General features: G+C 36.5%; 2 protein-coding genes across 2 annotated transcripts; one reads left to right on the forward strand and one right to left on the reverse strand.

Moving 5' to 3' along the window:
- Positions 1–1,002: 1,002 nt before the first annotated feature.
- Positions 1,003–14,760, reverse strand: LOC6641524 (tyrosine-protein kinase Dnt). The gene is made up of 4 exons (XM_002064396.4): positions 14,367–14,760; positions 2,012–3,209; positions 1,517–1,813; positions 1,003–1,421 (listed from the first exon to the last, which is right to left on the reverse strand). The coding sequence occupies exons 1-4, from the start codon at positions 14,500–14,502 to the stop codon at positions 1,310–1,312; spliced, it is 1,743 nt and encodes a 580-aa protein (XP_002064432.3). The 5' UTR covers positions 14,503–14,760; the 3' UTR covers positions 1,003–1,309.
- Positions 14,761–16,263: 1,503 nt separating this feature from the next.
- Positions 16,264–17,027, forward strand: LOC6641523. The gene is made up of 2 exons (XM_002064395.4): positions 16,264–16,490; positions 16,561–17,027. Exons 1-2 carry the CDS (start codon positions 16,332–16,334, stop codon positions 16,936–16,938), a joined length of 537 nt encoding a protein of 178 aa, XP_002064431.3. The 5' UTR covers positions 16,264–16,331; the 3' UTR covers positions 16,939–17,027.
- Positions 17,028–17,502: the final 475 nt, after the last annotated feature.

A 17,502-nucleotide genomic window follows, 5' to 3' on the forward strand; every position in this document is an offset into this window, starting at 1 on the left:
ATAATTCCCATCCCAAAAATATTTAATATAGGTACATATGTATCAATATTCACTTAAATACTTTCTGAAATATAGGCTAAACTTTTAATTCAGATAAATTAGTTTGCTTTCTAATTAAGAAATCAACTTATTATACTATACGTATTAAAACTTTTTTTACTAATAAAAGTCTGAATAAAAAGTCCATGCTTTCGGTTTAAAGATAAAACTGACGATGAACTCATTATTTGTAAAGACAATAATTAGTCGTAATATCTATCTCGTATATCTTTTTGCTTCACTTGAATGATGCGATAAGAAAACTGCTTTCCCATTGACCTGGCTCATCTCTAGGTAGTATGTAATAAACATGACTCTTAACTCCAAGGACATGTGCCAAGGACCTTACCACGAAATTGATTCATTTTCTGGGTAGGCTCTAACTCAACAACCGAAAGGTTCTACCCATATATAAGTAGTACGTACTTCTTGCCTTCATTTTTAGCCCAAAACATTGTCATGTAAAATTAAAATTTATGGCTAATTTCTGTGTGCCAGCCTGTCGGGCCTCAATGTTATTTTTTCTCTATCTCTCTCACTCTCGCATATTCTGGTATACTTCAAGTACGGCTCAAAATCCACGTTCCAAGGGCTCGTTCAATGTCGTAAATTTTCTCATTTGCCAAGGGAGTTTTTCCGTTTTCGGTGGAAAATAGGTGCTTTCGATGGGTTTTTATGGGTTTTCTGGAAAAAAAACCTTTGCTATAAAATTTGTTTGATTTGTTTCGGTAATTAAAAGTGCATTTTATTTATTGTGTTTTTTTTTTACTTGTTTTTTTTTTATTGTTTTTTCTTCATCTATGTATATGTAATTGTAATTTGTATATCATGGTAAATGTTTCAAAATGTTGTGCATTTTTGATAAATATGTGTAATGATTTGTTTTTTCTCATTAATTCTTTTGTTTGTTTTGCTTGTATAATGTTAAAACTTATGATTATGTTATAGATAAATATCACTATATTTGATTTCAATTTTAGGTTTTAATGCTTCAACTATTTTCAATGATGTATTTGAGTCTTTCGGTATTGTTGTCTTATCAACTTAAAAGATAAAAGATACATACAAAAACTACACATTCGATTTGGCAAATATCATCATTGTAATAACAATGTAAGTAGACTATGGAGTAGGGGCTGGATCTTCAACTAACTAGCACATATATTTATTTAAATTAAGGGTTAAAGTTATGTCAGTAAATGCTTGGACTTGGCAACACCCTTCAAAAGGGCGCTCCTCCTTATATATGTTATGAAAAGCGCTCGATGTCCTAGACATAGCGCGTGATTTGTGAGTAAAAGTCGGAAAGACATGACTGCAATTGGGCAAAAGTTGGACGCTCGCCAGGTAATAAAGCCCAACAGTAAGCCATAATCGTGAATCTGTAAGCAAAGCAAAGAATCATTGGAAAAATAGCATTCGTTAGTAAAAGAAAAAGTACAAAATTTCAATTTTGTGCATATATATAGACACTTACAGCTCATCAGGGCAATTGAAGGGCTGTGCCAGACGATAGCCATCTTTAAGATAATGCTCCATCTCAAAGGGATCTACCTCGGCATATGGCTGTTTGGCGGATGTACACAATTCCCACATTAGGACACCAAAAGCCCAAGAATCACTGGCCTCGGAGAATTGTTTGTGTTGTAAAGCTTCCAGAGACATCCATTTAATTGGACGATTCTCACTATCGCCCAAACAATTGTAATCCGCAGGGAAAAGATCGCGTGATAAAGAACTATCAGAAAGCTTAACACGCAACTGATCATCAATGCTGAAGAAAAACAAAGTAAGTGTTTATTAGTGATTAGTTTTACATTTTGAGGTACTATTTATGCCAAACTAATATTTGAAATAAAAACTCTTTAGTTTGGAACATTTAGTATCACATTTCCAATATAAAGATAAAACAAAATAAGTACTAGAAGAACAGTTGCTTAGTTATATTAGGAATTGATTAATGGGTACTTACATGCAATTTCTTGTGGCAATATCCTTGTGGACCACGCCATGACTATGCAGATGATCCAAAGCCATTGATAATTGCGAAGCCATCATTACAATTTGTACGGTGGTCACAGTTCTGGCGCATGCCGGATCCAGTAAGAACAATTTCAAATTCCGTGTATTATTAACGGCCGGATAGAGAACAAATGGTGTCGTATGATCCTCAATGGATACACCCAAAACCGAAAGAATGCCTGGATGAGAGGCACCATAGAGTAGCATGCCCTCTTGTAGGAGCAGAAGCACCTGCATTTGACTGGCATGTTGGGCTACTGTTTTAACCAAAACATCTTGATTGTCATTATAGGTGCCGCGATAGACACGTCCAAAGGTGCCTTCTTGCAACAGACTTGACAAACGGACACGACATCTCTCCACAGTCAACTCAGAGATACGACGATGCAGCTCTTCGGGTTGTTGTTGCTGCTCAATGGAACCAGCCACCTTTCTGGGCAATGAAGAGGCATGAACGGGGGCTATAATCGATGGAGTCATGTAGGCAGCAGACCCCAAAGAGGACTGACAGGGAGGCTGAGTATTCAAACGTTGGAAACTTGAGGTTCGCATAGGTTGTCCACCATGCTGATGATGATGTTGCCGCTTTGAGGCAGCTCCTCGCACACAGTAAGCCACCATTAGGAGTACACACACTGAGCCCATGGCCACAGATACACCTACGACTAAAGTAATTAGGCCAGTGGGCGGTGGCAACACAGTTTCCAATAACTGTGGATCATCCATATCATCATCCATCGTTGAACTTTGCAGTTGATGTTGTTGCTCCTCATCTGCCTCTTTGAGCAGGCAAATTTTCTTGCGACGGAATACCAAATGGGTCACATTATTGAGGGCACGATTGAGTATAACCTCCAGACTAATGGTGACATCCACTTCAGCGGCCCGTACGCCACTGCATTTGAGTATGATGGCCCAGGTTTGTATATAGGTGGGTATTTCGCCAATTTGTGACACATTAACTGCTGGTCGAGGCAAAACCTCCTGATCGGAGCTAACAACATTGATGGTATAGGGCAAAGGGCGTCCTGCCAGCGACTGCCAAGTGAAACTAATGTCACGGACATTAGCCGGCACGGGGACTATGAAATTTAAGGCATAATTGTTAATGTGTCCTTCGCGTACATAGTAAACCTCTGCCGAGACGCCTGTAAGAATAGAACAAGAAGATGAATTAGTTTGGAAATTCAAGATAATTGAACATCATGTTAGTTTATCCTACATGGATGCACTCCATCCATCTGTAGCTCATGTTAAGAGTTTTATTATTTGTTTTACCCCATTGCCACATTTTCATCTGTTATTTTTTTCTGTTATATAAATAAACACACAACCCAGACACACACACACACACAATCTGGAATTGAGTTTAGGGATTTCCTTGGAAACTATTTTTGAGTTTATCAGTTTTTCTGTATCTCTTCTCATTCTCTCTCTCTCTCTCCTTTTACACATACACACATTTAAGGCGAAACTCCAGAAAACATGTTAAAGAAGGTAAAAAACAAACAATATTCTGAGATTTGGTTCTTTCATTGGGTTCATCATTTGCGGTTTGACTGACCCAAAACCCCGTCTGCAGTTCGGTTAATGAAGCATCTTCAGATGTCTGGCCATGATTGCCAACTCATTTTGTTTTGTTATGATGTTTATGCTAATGATAATGAGGAAATACATGCAGGTAAAAACCAGACTAGACCAGACCAGATCAGTTTAGAGATCAGACCACACACACAAGAGCTCACTTGAATCTAGAGTTCAATTGGTTCAAAAATTTCGATTCTAAAACTGACAAATTATTATAAAAACCCTTAGGCGTTGACCCCTTTTCAAATATCTAATGGAAACTCCAGTTCCATACTCCTCAGCATAGAAAATCGGCACAGCGGAAAGCACTTCACGAACTGCAACGCTAATTACATGAAAATGGAAACCAAAGCAAACCAAAACCGACAAAAACAAAAAAAACAAAACGCTACACAGAGGGCCAAGATAACTAGACTAGACCAGAAAATTGTATACCCTGGCAAATTGAATATGCTAATCTGATGACTATATGATATAGTCAGTCTCCTTTGTATTTATTCTTTTTTTCGGTTGTTAGCGTAAACTAATGTACCTCTTTGGCCAGCATAGAGCGCAAAGTTTTTCGAGTATTTCCCTCTTGGTCCGCCTCGGCGGCTCCTTGGTGGCCGTGTAACAATGGTCACGACTGGGTCTCTCGACCGACTCGATACTCCTCTAACAACATTGGAATCTTTTGCTGTGTGAGTGTGTTTGTGTCTGTGTCTTTGTGTGCAAGTTGTTTGCAGTAGCAAAAGGCTATTAAAAAATACTCCCAAACAACGACAACATCATGACTGCACGCTCTGCAAAAATTCGACACACGATATGGGATATGGCAGGATTGGCAGCGAACAGTGGTTCCTTTACATTAGTTTTTGGTTCAAAAATCATTAACCTAAATTAAAACAAAACTCCAATGAGAAAGAAAACTCGGGCAGCCACAAAAAAGAGTAGATACTTCTAACTCAACGAAAATTAATTTGGCCAACGAGTTTTTGTAAAAGACACAAACCACTGTGCGGCAGAGAGGGGATACTCCGGAGAGGTGCAGCAATGGTTATGAGAACATGGGCGAATCGCACAAAGGTTAAAAAAGTTCAAGAGCCAACGCGTTGGGCATACATGCAAGTGACATTTGCTCGTGATATCGAGGTAGACGTCGCAACGACAATGACGACGACGTCGACGACGAAGGCAGCGATGACTATGAGGATGACGATGCCACTTGAAGACGGGGACAGGCCTCTTGAGCCGCATAGGCCAGACCAAGACCTGGTGGCTCCACCTCTCTCTATAGCAAGTGCAATAAAGCGGCAACTTTCACATGAACCTGTGAACTTTTCAGCTCACATGCCCCACACAAAATGTCTTCTTCTACTCCTAGCGACGTCTCTGAGCCACTCCAAGTCAAAAGGGTCAATGGAAGCGTGCGCTCTCTTCACTTTTCTTCACCTACCCCCCATCCTCCTTCCCCACTTACTCTTCATCCTCATATGCTGTAGACTCGTCCCATTGCATTTGATTAAGTCATGGGCGCTATTTTTAAAACGCTAACGTGGAATTTGTCGGCGACAACGTGCAACATGTTGCACATTTTGAGAGGAAGTCGCCGCCATACTCTGCCACATACATTACAAACATATATCTGGTATATAGCAGCAAGTTGGTCGAGTATATACACACACATATGTATATGTACATACATATGTGTTCAGTGATTTTTATTGTTATTGCCAGTTGTCAAAGGAAGTTCGTTCTTGCCTTTTTTGCGTTCAATTTTATTTCGTAAATTATTTCCTGCTCCAGTTGGCCCAAAAGGATGTCTGTTCTCGTTTTGCCTTGAAATAACTTTATATACTTGGACAGAATACCACATTGAGGTACATAAAATTGTATTCAATTGAGCACTTACTAAAGGTATTACTTTGTGTTAGTATAAATCTTACTTATCTGGTCTGGTCTAAATTCAAATCGTTAAACTTTTTTCTTGTATTTCCCTTTAGTTCACTAATAGATATAACTCTTAGTATAGCTTAGCTTGAATTTCCTTAAAGGTAACATAGAATCCACCTCTAATTCCCCTCATATCCGACGACCGCTTCCACTTTCCTCTTTAATCCAATCTCCAAACCAAATTGCAATAGATGATAAATGATGTACGAGCGTAACTCCATCTGCACCGTAACCACATTGAACTTTTGCAAGCATCCACAAACCATATATGGGATTCTCCATCCTCCAGCCTCAGCTGCCCCATCCAATCACCTCAGTTCACCATCGTCTAATGGCTAATATGTCACTTTGGCTGCATAAGACGGCTTTTGTGTGTGTGCAGTTTGCCCAAATCGAAAAATAAATAAAACAAATGATCGGCGGACGTCATCCTGGGCTTCAACCCCTCCCACTGGCAGACAAACAGTCAGTCAGCCAGCCACCTCAGCTTCTTTCGTTTTATCACGCACAACAATCCCACTTACAAGCTTATAGCAACGCCCCGCCCCCTTTTTTTTGTGGTTTTCACAGCCGCCCACCACATGTCAACATTTAACATGTTTTTGAGCTTTTTCTGCCCCTGCCATCCCTTACAGCCGGCTTCATCTCCAATCTCCGTCAGTATCTTTCCTGTAGTTGCCTCACGTCGTTATGATAAATGATGCGCCTTTTGTTTTGCCTAATATTTTTTTGTGTTTCGTTTTTTTTTTTTCATTTTTTCCTGGGGCTCTCATGGTCTCGTTTTCTCGTTGTCGGCTTTTGATTGTAACAAATTTGTGCCAAGCTGAAATTAGCCATCTCTTTAGGGCAAACAAAACCGATTTTTGGCACAGTTAACACGCCGCCAACTCTGGGCTCTTTCAGTCTGAGTGGAGGAAATTAGCTCAAATTAATCATTCAAAATAGCAAAACAAAACAAAAAAATTTCCAGTTGACGGTTTTTGGTTGTTATTTGTTGGCTAGCTGACAAAAGTTTATGGCCAAAATCAATAGTAATTAACCTTAATCGTTGGCAAGTTTTCGGCTTTGGTTTTTGAATATTATAAAGATGCCGCAAGATGATGCGGGTAGTTGAAAAGTTACACAGATTTAATTAAAGTTAAAAAGTGGTAAAACTAACATTTCACGGAAATAGTGAGAGGCAAACTTCATTTTGACATAGTAAGCAAGTTTGGAGCTTCCATTGAAGACTTTTTTGCTTTTTTTTGTTACCAATTAAGTTGTATTTACTTAGAAAAATGTTTCTAATTATTTTAGCAACATTTTTTAGAAATTTAAAAAAAAAATACCGTTTACATTTTTAAGTATTGATTAATCACCAATTTATAGGGTCCAACTATTTTTCAAGGTATTGGTCAATTTATAATAAAATAATGATAAGAAAAAGAAAATTAAGGACTCAGTTAACTCTCATAGAACCAGAATAAACTTTGTTTTCAAAAGAAATTTAGCTCCATTACGGGGGAAATTTCAGTCTTATCTTCAATTTGTTTCATTTTACATTTGTTTAAAGCTCAATTCAATTTTCAATTATTGTTGTTAACATTCCTCAGATTAAAGTTGATATATGTATGCAAGTATGGCAACGAATTCCGTATGGAAAACTAACAACAAATAGAGAATTTTTTTGTAACATTTTGCCTTGTTTATTTTCAACATTACTACTACAAAGCCGACAAGCAAAGTCTCATCTATGCCAATACTTGAAAGTTTATTCACGTTTTCTCCATGCCTAGTTAGTGGATGGATGCATGTTTCTCTCGTTTTTTTTTTTATTCAATTTTTCCCAACGAGTTACAGTTGATGTTAGAGTCTTTCGGCATATGTGTAACTTTTGCGATACTTTTCCCCAAACTGAGACTCTCCAACTCCAACTCCCACACAGGCACTGTATGGAGGATGGGAGCAATGGATGGAGGAGGAAGGCATCAAATAAACATTCATACAACTCAATACACGCACTGCTCTCTGCAATTGCCACGCCCATTGCGCATTGTATGTCACCATGACATGGAAATACTCGTAAACTCTGTTCAGTTCAGTTCAGATCGTTGCAATTCAGTTTCTACTCCACTCAAAGTTGGCCCCTATTCGAGTTGTGAAGCTTCATTCATTGCGTTGCATCGTTTGTTGTTTAATGTAAATATGATTATTCGTTTTTTGCTATTTTTTGTCTTCTCTTTCTGCACTATATACTATACAATATATACATATATGCATATTGTTGTTGTACAAACGTATATAGAGTAGCAAAGAGAAGGCACATGGCTGGGCAAACAATGGATGATATTTATTATTGACATGCTTCTCGTTCGTTTGTGCAGACACCCCGAAGGGGTTATCAGTATTGTCAGTTCTCCCACTGATAACCGCATGCAGCGCGACCGAACCAATCTCCTCCTCTACCCCTGCCCCCTTCTCTTAGTTGTAAGCCTTTGACAAAAGTTTTGCAGTGGCAACGTTTTATTGCCTGCAATCGGTTTATGCGATTTTCATTTTATTTAAATTCCAATATTTTTCGTTTCTGATTATATTGGTCGATGGTTAAAGCTTCAGGCTTAGTCAAGTTTATGGCGGTTTACACAAAAAAACAAAAAACAAAAAAAAAACACATCACACTACACACAATATGCAAATGGCCTTCGTCGTCGTGTTGATTACAAAACTCATCTCAGCCTGTAATGTGACACTAGAGAGCTAGAGATCTTCTTCTATGGTTTATGACCTGCCAAGTGCCCATCAATTCAATTTTGAAATTGATAGGCCTAGACAATATTCAATAAGGCCGCCCTCGTCCATTGATTGTGTGTGCGTGTGTGTGTGTGTGTATGAATTAAAAACAGATTGAACTGAAAAAAAAGTTATATATATTTATGCTTGGACACGATCTTGAAACAAGCTTGTAAGTCACGTACAAAAAAACAAACACAAAATGAAGCTGATAACCATCGTTTGGTGATCTTTAAACAAGCGGAAGTATTGATTATTGGTGGTAATATGATCACTAAGAAAATTTAATCAATTCAATGTCTATAAATGTTTGAAATATACCATGAAATAGTGTGACAATCGGTTGCTTAGCTTTAAAAAAAGATCCCTGAACGCGAAAGGTTTATTCATTTATGATGATGATAATCAATTGAAGTTCAATTAACTATTTTGTACATTATGTCTGTTAAATAATCTAGATTTTGTTTAAGCCTTACCCTCTAAATGGCTTTTTGCCTCGGCCTTTGCCATATTGTTATTATCCTGACGGTTCTTGCAAACATTTAAGAGAGATGTCCAATCAAAAATTGTTGTTATTTTGTCTGAATAAAAGTTTATCTAAATTGCAAGACTACTTAGAAGATTTATGGATTGAGCGTAGAAATGGAAAATTATTCGAAAACCTGAATAGTACCCTGAATCCGCCCATGAAAGACACTGGAGATTAAAGCACTTTTTGTTAGTTTTTAACTCGAAATTCCTTGGATTCCATGATCAAGACAAAAGTGATGTCAGAAAAGGATTAATTTCTGAAAATTTTAATATTTTTTCAAAAATATAGCATAAATATAATTATGGAATATAGGTTTTAATGTTTTCAGACTACTATGACAATTTTAAAGGGACACTCTAATAAGTATACATAGATTTACATATATGTAGGTACATATGGTTACATACAAATAAGTATATGTATATGTGTAAGTACATCTTGTCTATAATGTATTGAAATCTTGCTAATAACAAAATCGCTAGAACTAAGTCCACAATTAAGGTTGACTTCCTGCAGTAAACAAGAGTCGGAAAGCTAAAAACATTGTGACTGAGGATCACTTAAAGTAATTTGTTATATCTACCGAATCACTTCGCACCCATCTCATAGAGATAACAAATTTACGATCTGTCTGCCAACTTGTTAACTCTCGCACATCGTAGAGAAAAAGACAAAGACACAAAAAGAAGAAGAGGGAAACACTGTCATGCGATCCTATGAGCATATAAAAATCTATCTCTTTTTCTTAGCCAAGTTCAACTACAGCTTCATTAGCTAATGGCCACTTCATTATGCTCGATTCAGCCGTCTACCTACCTTGGTAATACAAAAGACATGGCACAAGAATAAGTAGTTTATAATAAATTCCAGTGCTTGCAACCAAACACCAATTAAAATATAGATCATGCCTGCTGATCATATCATCCAGAGACACACACACACACATATATATAAACCGTTAAAAGTGAGCTTCGAACTTATAGCTGAGGAGGATCGGTGGCAATTCGTGGAAATACTTGGCAATTATCAGCTGCAAAAGATCTCTCGACCAAGAACAAGCTATAAAAACTGGAAGAGAGCAGACAAATGTCTCTAGTAGATACATGTCTTGCTTGTTATGTATATAGAAGGCCAGCTTGCCACCACAACTTGCTGGCTAAGAAAAACTTCTGTTAACCGACAACAACAATAACAACAACAACGGTTAGGTGCTAAAAAGCCTAGCCATCACAGTAGCAACGGTTTATCTATATCTGTATATGTATGCGTGTATCTATCAGATACTTTCCAGCTTGTTGACTAGTTATAAGCCGCTTTACTCGGCTCCATCGGCTCACTTCAAATGGTAAATGTTTCAATATTTCAATATTTATGCAAATATATATCTAAATAAATGAAAACTAGACAATAAGCTGGATGGATGCCTAATTTATTTAACACAGTTGGTGGTAAATTTAACACTTTAAATAACTTCTCTTCCACTACACACACACACACACTCTCTTCTCAGCTACTTTATCGTCTTCCTCTTTGTTCAAGTTAATTTGTAGCTTCAAGCCAGCTGCTGCCTTTATGTCTCCTCTTTCTTGTAGGTATCTCCATAAATACTTCTGCCAATCGATCATATTGAAAGAAGGCGTTACCTTTTTAGCACAAGTGTGAAAAACGTGTTGAAGCTTTTTTTTCAAAAACAATTTTTTTGTTTTTTCTTTTCTTCTCTTAATAGCAACTTCTCTCATTAACACTATGTAAGAAACATTAAATTTAACCAAAGCACCCCAAATATGTAAAAGCTATATAATATAAATTGAACATTTAAAGACAATGGCCCCATAAAACTCAATAAAATAAAAATAAAAAAGAAACAATAAGAGAGAAAGAAAGAAAATTCCAAAGCGTCAACAGAAAGGTCATAAAATAAAAGTTCATGGTAAAAGAAAAAAAAAACTAGAAAAAATTGTTTAAATGACAAATAAAATTAAATGTCATTAAGTCTTTGGTGGATCATTTTGAATGGAGCGCGTGTCACGGCAGCCAAAATACAGAAAAAATGTCATAAAATTTGAGGAAAAAGTGTCTAGAGATGGAAAATTTGAAAACCAAATTAGTGAAAAACTCTTAAAGCTTAAAATACCTAAGAACAGTTTTGAAATTCGAATGAAATCAACAAAAAAAAATATGAATTGTGTACCCACAAAAAAACTTTGACCTCTATAAAGCTTCAATTAAATATGTGACATAATAACTTAATGTTAGAGTGATAAATATTCGTTAAAGTGAGGAAAAATTAGTCGTGCAATGAATTGAAACTGAATAATGCATAATCCACTAAAGAAAAAACTCTCTCTAGCACACAGTAATAATTACAGTAAATGCATTTTAATTAAACATAAATCTTAATATTCGATCTAGTCAAATTATTCAATTGAATTCGCTCAGGAGTATACTAAAAAATTTACTTTTAGCACATTGAATCACGCAATCATCTCAAAGTGAATGCCGCAAATGCAAAGGGATCGTGAATTGAGTTTCAAATTGAAAAAAAACTGAAGTAACCAAACCCATTTTGATGATCGTATTTCATATTGCTGTCAGATGCCACCATTTTTATGACTCAAAGTTCGCCTCGGGTCGGCACCCTGTGGACAAAGCAGAAAAATAAAAAATAAAACACCAGGAGAACCTTCCTCCTGCCATTGCGACTCATGTGATCATCGCCCCGGCTATAAATTTCTGACGGCGGCAACTTTTGCCTGGATATCAGCAGCCAACCCTCTTTGGTTGTCTTACCCCTTTTTTGGCTCTTCCATGGCATATAATATATTTTTATTCAGATTTATTTTTTTCAACTTGCTTCTCTCACAAATCAAATGCAAATTATGCAGCTTAATTGATTTATGACCCACTGAGTAAAAACTACAAAAGCATTTTGCGCATTTCTTTATTGCATTATGCGGTCTGCAAACTTTTTCAACTTATTCTTAATTACACGCAGCCCTGCCCAGCCGAGCCCAGCCCAGTCCATCCGAGTGCATCCCAGGCCATTCCAGTCCAGTGCAGTAGTGCAGCAGCATCAGTAGCGTCTGCAAGCGCCCAGCAGTCAAAAAGAATTCAAATTCAAATCTCAAACATATTTTGCATATTTGATTTCACGCCCTAAAATTCAAAATGCATACGCAAAATTATGCGCATCGTTGTCAGCAGTGGGAAAAAAGGAAAACAAAAAAGAATAAAGGCAAACGGAAAATTCTCCCACACATGACAGGAAAATACACAGAAAAGAGAAATTTTGGTGATTTAGTTTTGGGAGCAACACGACTTCTAGATACACTTCAATTCTGGTTAGACTATACACATTTGTTGATAGAAATATCGTCCAAAAAGTCAAGTTAAAAGATTAACCATCAATTAAGGAAATAGTTGAAGCAAAATTTTTTTATAAGGTTTACAAATGTTTTTAATTTATCCTTAGAAAACATTATCGTTACAATATAGCGTATAAGGGTTTCTCGCAAGGTTTAAAAAAGGAAGTCACGTCAGTGGAATTCGAAATGACACTTTTTTAGAAATTAATTCACATTTCTTAAGAGTTTGATGACTAAAATTGAATTACAATCCTAGAAACCTTAATTGGATTGACTGATACGGTCTACACTTAACACTGATTATGTAAATAAACAGACATGAGTTCTCAAAATTGTAATGTACCCATTTTGGCCTGAAGTTACTCTTTCGATTTGGTAAGCACAGTCAGTACCACGTTGTTTGCCAAAAGGCAACAGCAATACCAACAAGAGCATCAAAAAAGCAAATCTCATGCATCGGGAAGAGACTTTGTAGACTTGTCATGCAAAAGACTGCCAAAAATACAAAGAAGAACTAAGCCAACATATGGGTGGGAGTGGGCGTATGTGTTACAGTGGGCTAAAGAACATTATATGCAGTTTAATAATAAGAATATAATAAACATAATGAGAGGGCAACTAAAATTATGCTAAATTATAGAAACATACAGGTTCTGTAAAGTGACTAAACTGTGATACACCGTTACTAAGACGCTAAATTGCCTAATTAATAGAATTGCCTAATAATACCAGTTTTCAACCAAAAACTACCTAAAATAAGTAGATAAACCACCTATTAATTAAGATATTACTTTAGGGCCTTGTCTCATTTTCGATTTATAATAAATTTGTTTAAATCGCTTACGTCTCAAATTAAATTTGTTCACTTTATACGCTATCATATGGTTTGCCTTCCATACAATGTATCCTCTAAAAAATATTTAATTTTAATTATCAGTGGATATTAAGCCGGATAAATGGGCTCAAAAGGATTCCGGAATATGTTAAAAAATGCTAAGTTAGTTGTGATAAAAAGTGTATGATAACTACAAAATTTTCTTTAGCATTAATTGTTTCAATTGAGTTGGCTTCTATGTTGGCCCACCGTGCGCTCTCAATGCATCCCCACACAGCTGACGATGCATGCTGGGCCGACCGACCTTCTCCTTTCAGTTTCTCACCCACTACGTGTCTTTCCTTGCCGGTATGTGCTTGTTCTCTCTTTCTCTCTCTGTCTCTCTCTCTCTTTCGCTCGTCTGCTCCAAGTCACGTTTTCAATGTGCCTTTGGCCGTTGTTTTTATTGTTGTTGTTGTCGCCTCTGCGTTGTCATCTCGTTTGCGTGTCTCTTGTTGTTACACTCTCTCGCTCTCTCTCTCTCTCTCTCGATTTCAACGCGCAGTCTCTCAATTCTTTCGTATTTGGGGGAGCCAAGGAATTTCAATTCCAAGAAATATTCAAAAATATTCTCCGGCAATGAAATAAATTTAATGTTTGCATGTAGATTTTGTGTTCTTGGGTTTTTGATATACCCTATACAAAATGCAAATGTGAAGGCATATAGAGATCGGGAAACGAAAAAGGATGAAAAGTTTTAGAAAAACCAAGAGGCCTGTTTCGACTAATGAAGAAACCTCAACTATTTCAAGTTAGCTTATTGTTAGTCTCTGACTGTTACAGGGTATCTACACACCGGTGTTGCAACATTTTATACGGAATTTCTTCTTGTCTGTCCGACCGTAAGTCGTCCGTTTATCTGTGTATCTGCCTGCTTCTTCTTGAATTTTTACGAAGCGTAAAATTTCTTAACGAAGCAACTAAAAGTTAGTTGTTGTTTGTTTATTTGTTTTACCGTTTAACAACACCTGCGGCATGCGTAAGCAAAAACGAGACGGAACAAATTTGAAATTCGAGCGAAAGGCGTCTAAAATTAAGCTAAGGCAAAACAAATAAACATAATTCCAGAAAAAAAAAAAATGTTGAAAAGAAATTTTGAATGAGAACCGCACAAATTAAATTGCAGTGACACCAATATTGTACAAATTGTTCCCATTGTTGACCCTTTATGCTATATTTGGTTAGTTAAATCAATAGCAATTGGACCCAGACCTCCACAGACCCAGATTTAGGAACTAAAACTTACCAAGCAGACGCATCACCTCCTCTGGATTGAGAAAAACATTCAAATGTCCAGACACTCGACCGGTCAATAGTAGCGTCGATAGCGTCAATAGATACACAAAACACTTCATTTTTCGATCTTTTATTGAACTTTTCATTCAGAATTGTTGAACAAATTCAGCTAGTTTTCTGCACATTTATCAAACACCCAAATTCGTAAACAAAACGCACCCCAGACGTGCGTAGGCGAAGGGAAGAGAGCGCAAAAGCGAAACAAACCAATGCAAAGGTGGGAGAAGGAAATTTAACGAAATTTCAACAATTTGTTGAATTAAAACATGTTCTAGCACCTTAACACAGTTTCCCTTTGATTTTTACACGATTTTCTCTTGCATTTTTAATTTAGATATGCGATTTTTGTTGTTTTATCGAAGAAAACACGGCGAAATATGGAAAATATGTGGGCGGCGAAACAAAACACACACCCGCTCACGTCAAAATCAAAAAAAAACTAAGTGAAAAAAAATGCAACCCAACCAACAAAATGAGCGATTGAGAAGCATGCCTCACATAACCCAACCGACATTATTAATGGTCTTGTTGTTGTTTGGTTGCCCTCGCCGTACTGATCGAATTCGCTGTGATTGAAGCGAAATTTTAAATATTTCACCGTTTCCGAACTAATATTTGAATATTTCGCACCTTTAAATATTATTGCATCTCAGACAAGTGAATATTTCTTGTAATACAACACGCCTAAGCTTACCATTAGTAACAGAAAATATTTTAAAGAAACCGCTTAAATATTTCTTTATTTTGCTTTATTATACCCTTGCAAAAAGGGTATATTAATTTTGGACAGAAGTGTGCAACGCTTATAAGGAAGCATCTCTGACCATATAAAGTATATATATTCTTGACGATACGAGTTCAAATAGCCATGTCCGTCCGTCCGTCCGTCCGTCCGTTTGGATCAACGCAAACTCCTCATAAACCGTAAGAGCTACAGATCTGAAATTTTGCATGTAGGCTTGTTGAATTAAATTCAAATATTTCTGACTGGCTAAAAGGCACATCGTGTGGTTAGTTTTATTTGAAAAAGAATATGAAAGCAGATATGTTTTCTTTTTTAAAGTCCAATCGTCATTTAGATCTACTTGAAACTTGAATTGCTCAACTTTACGAAGACTCCAACAAGAGCCTTGTTTAAGGGACATTTTTTTTGCAAATTAACAAACGTTACAAAAACTATATATTCTGGATCTACAGTATATTTTTACAAATATTACAATTAATGCAATTTTGAGGCTGCATCGTACACCACGAAGCTGAAAATTCCTGCTCCGTCAGCACAATCTTTAATCAACAGATGACGCCACTGTAAAAACAAAGAGAGGGGTAGGTATGCTGTGTGGATGGGTTCGATGTGGATGGGCTTGATGTGGATTCTATTATGAGGGGAACCGCAAGTTGTTCGATGATTCGATGGCAGGATAGACTAAATGTTATATTAAACTTAGGAATTTTGTTTTAAATACATATTATGTGATAATGCTGGATTCAAGTGTTGAATATTATAAAAATTCATAAGAATAAGTTGAAATTTAGCTTAGTTTTGTCATTTTATTTTATAAAATTTGTGATATTTACATACATACATAATAAATACAAAAAGTACTAGGTAAACGCTACAATTGATTTTTGAATTTTGATAAATTCTTTCTACACTATTCAAATAAGAGGGGTTCCCCTAAGACCTACCACAACAGATATGTACCTGTTTCAAAGAAGATAAGATAACAAGGTATCAAATCTGAAAAAACAGTAATCAACGAATTAGTTTAAAGAATGCAAAATATAAACAAAACATAAAAATTGCCTAGCTCAGTGAAAACACAACGTTTACCAACGTACTATGCCTTATCAGTCACGGGTTTTGGGGTTGATAAGAGATCCCATTGCTCAACACGCCGTTATAGCACACACAATGCCTCCCAGTCAGTCGCGGAAAAAATTTGACATTCAACTATGTTTTCTACTAGTTTTACTAAATTTTCAACCAGGGACGGGAGCTCTGCGCTGCCGAGTGCCTTACGAAAAGGTTCAGGAAAACTATTGCTATTTCATTGTCGATGATGATCCACTGGTGAGAATTAAAGGTTTCGAAATTACAGAGTGCTATCAGTTATATAATCAGAGATATTTTACTTTGGCAGCACACATCATTCCACAATTTTTGCTATCAGGATAAGCGCACCTCTCGTGTTTGTTTGGAGAGCCAGGAGGAGATGATCGTTTTGGCAAACTATTTGCATTACATTGGCTTCCAAAATGGTACAAAATTCTGGAGCGCCGGTCATCGTTGGCCCGGTGATATGCGCTTTTATTGGAACTACTTTGGACGTGCTCGTGAGCTTAATTACACCAATTGGGCAGAAAATGAACCATCGCCACGTATGGGCAAAAATTGTATAATTCTGACTCTTCAAGGCGGAGAACTCATAATGAGCAGTGAATCGTGTTACACCAAAGCTGTGGATATTTGCGAACAAACGTTGTTCGGTAGTGACGAAGCAAGAACTGTTATCCACTGAAACCATGTGATAAAAAGTTATACATACATATAAAAGTCAGATAGTGATATCTATATTGGTCAATATATTTTAAATCTTTAAATGCTGAAGTCTTTAGAAATCTCATTTGTTGAAGATAGAAGCTTAAGCCTTCTTGGAAAAAGTAATATGACTCACTGAAAATCAATTTCCTTCTTTGTTTTGACTCGTACTACCAGCTATGTATGACTACATGTCTTGCCATGTGAGAAATCAGTTGAGTTCAGCCTCAAATGCAAATTTCTGTTTGTTATATGTACATATTTACATATGTATATAACATTTATATAAAAAAAACCGCAACTCCAAACAACAGTTGATAAGAGATTTTTCCATTGGCTGATCCGATTTTTATATACCCTTGCTTTGGAAAGAAAACACATTGTAAGTCTATAAGTTGACTTAAAAGTATGGAATATTCTTGCTTCAACTTTCTCTAAGGCTGATAATTCTGTTTGTTGTTAAAGTATATTTCTATACTTATATATGCCTGCAATGAGTAAGATTAAATGTTACTTATATTTACAAGTCAGCAAGTCGTGTATC

This window comes from Drosophila willistoni (genome assembly GCF_018902025.1).
Source record: "Drosophila willistoni isolate 14030-0811.24 chromosome 2R unlocalized genomic scaffold, UCI_dwil_1.1 Seg200, whole genome shotgun sequence".
In the NCBI taxonomy this organism is placed as follows: Eukaryota; Metazoa; Arthropoda; class Insecta; order Diptera; family Drosophilidae; genus Drosophila; species Drosophila willistoni.

Bases quoted from the DNA above. Each gene is read 5' to 3' on its own strand.
- LOC6641524 (XM_002064396.4), bottom strand. From the start codon at position 14,502: ATGAAAAGTTCAATAAAAGATCGAAAAATGAAGTGTTTTGTGTATCTA. The intron at 1,814-2,011 runs GTAAGTACCCAT...GTTTTTCTTCAG, and splicing joins ATTGCCACAAGAAATTGCAT to CATTGATGATCAGTTGCGTG. The intron at 1,422-1,516 runs GTAAGTGTCTAT...CTTTGCTTACAG, and splicing joins TTCAATTGCCCTGATGAGCT to ATTCACGATTATGGCTTACT.
- LOC6641523 (XM_002064395.4), top strand. From the start codon at position 16,332: ATGCCTCCCAGTCAGTCGCGGAAAAAATTTGACATTCAACTATGTTTT. The intron at 16,491-16,560 runs GTGAGAATTAAA...TTACTTTGGCAG, and splicing joins TTGTCGATGATGATCCACTG to CACACATCATTCCACAATTT.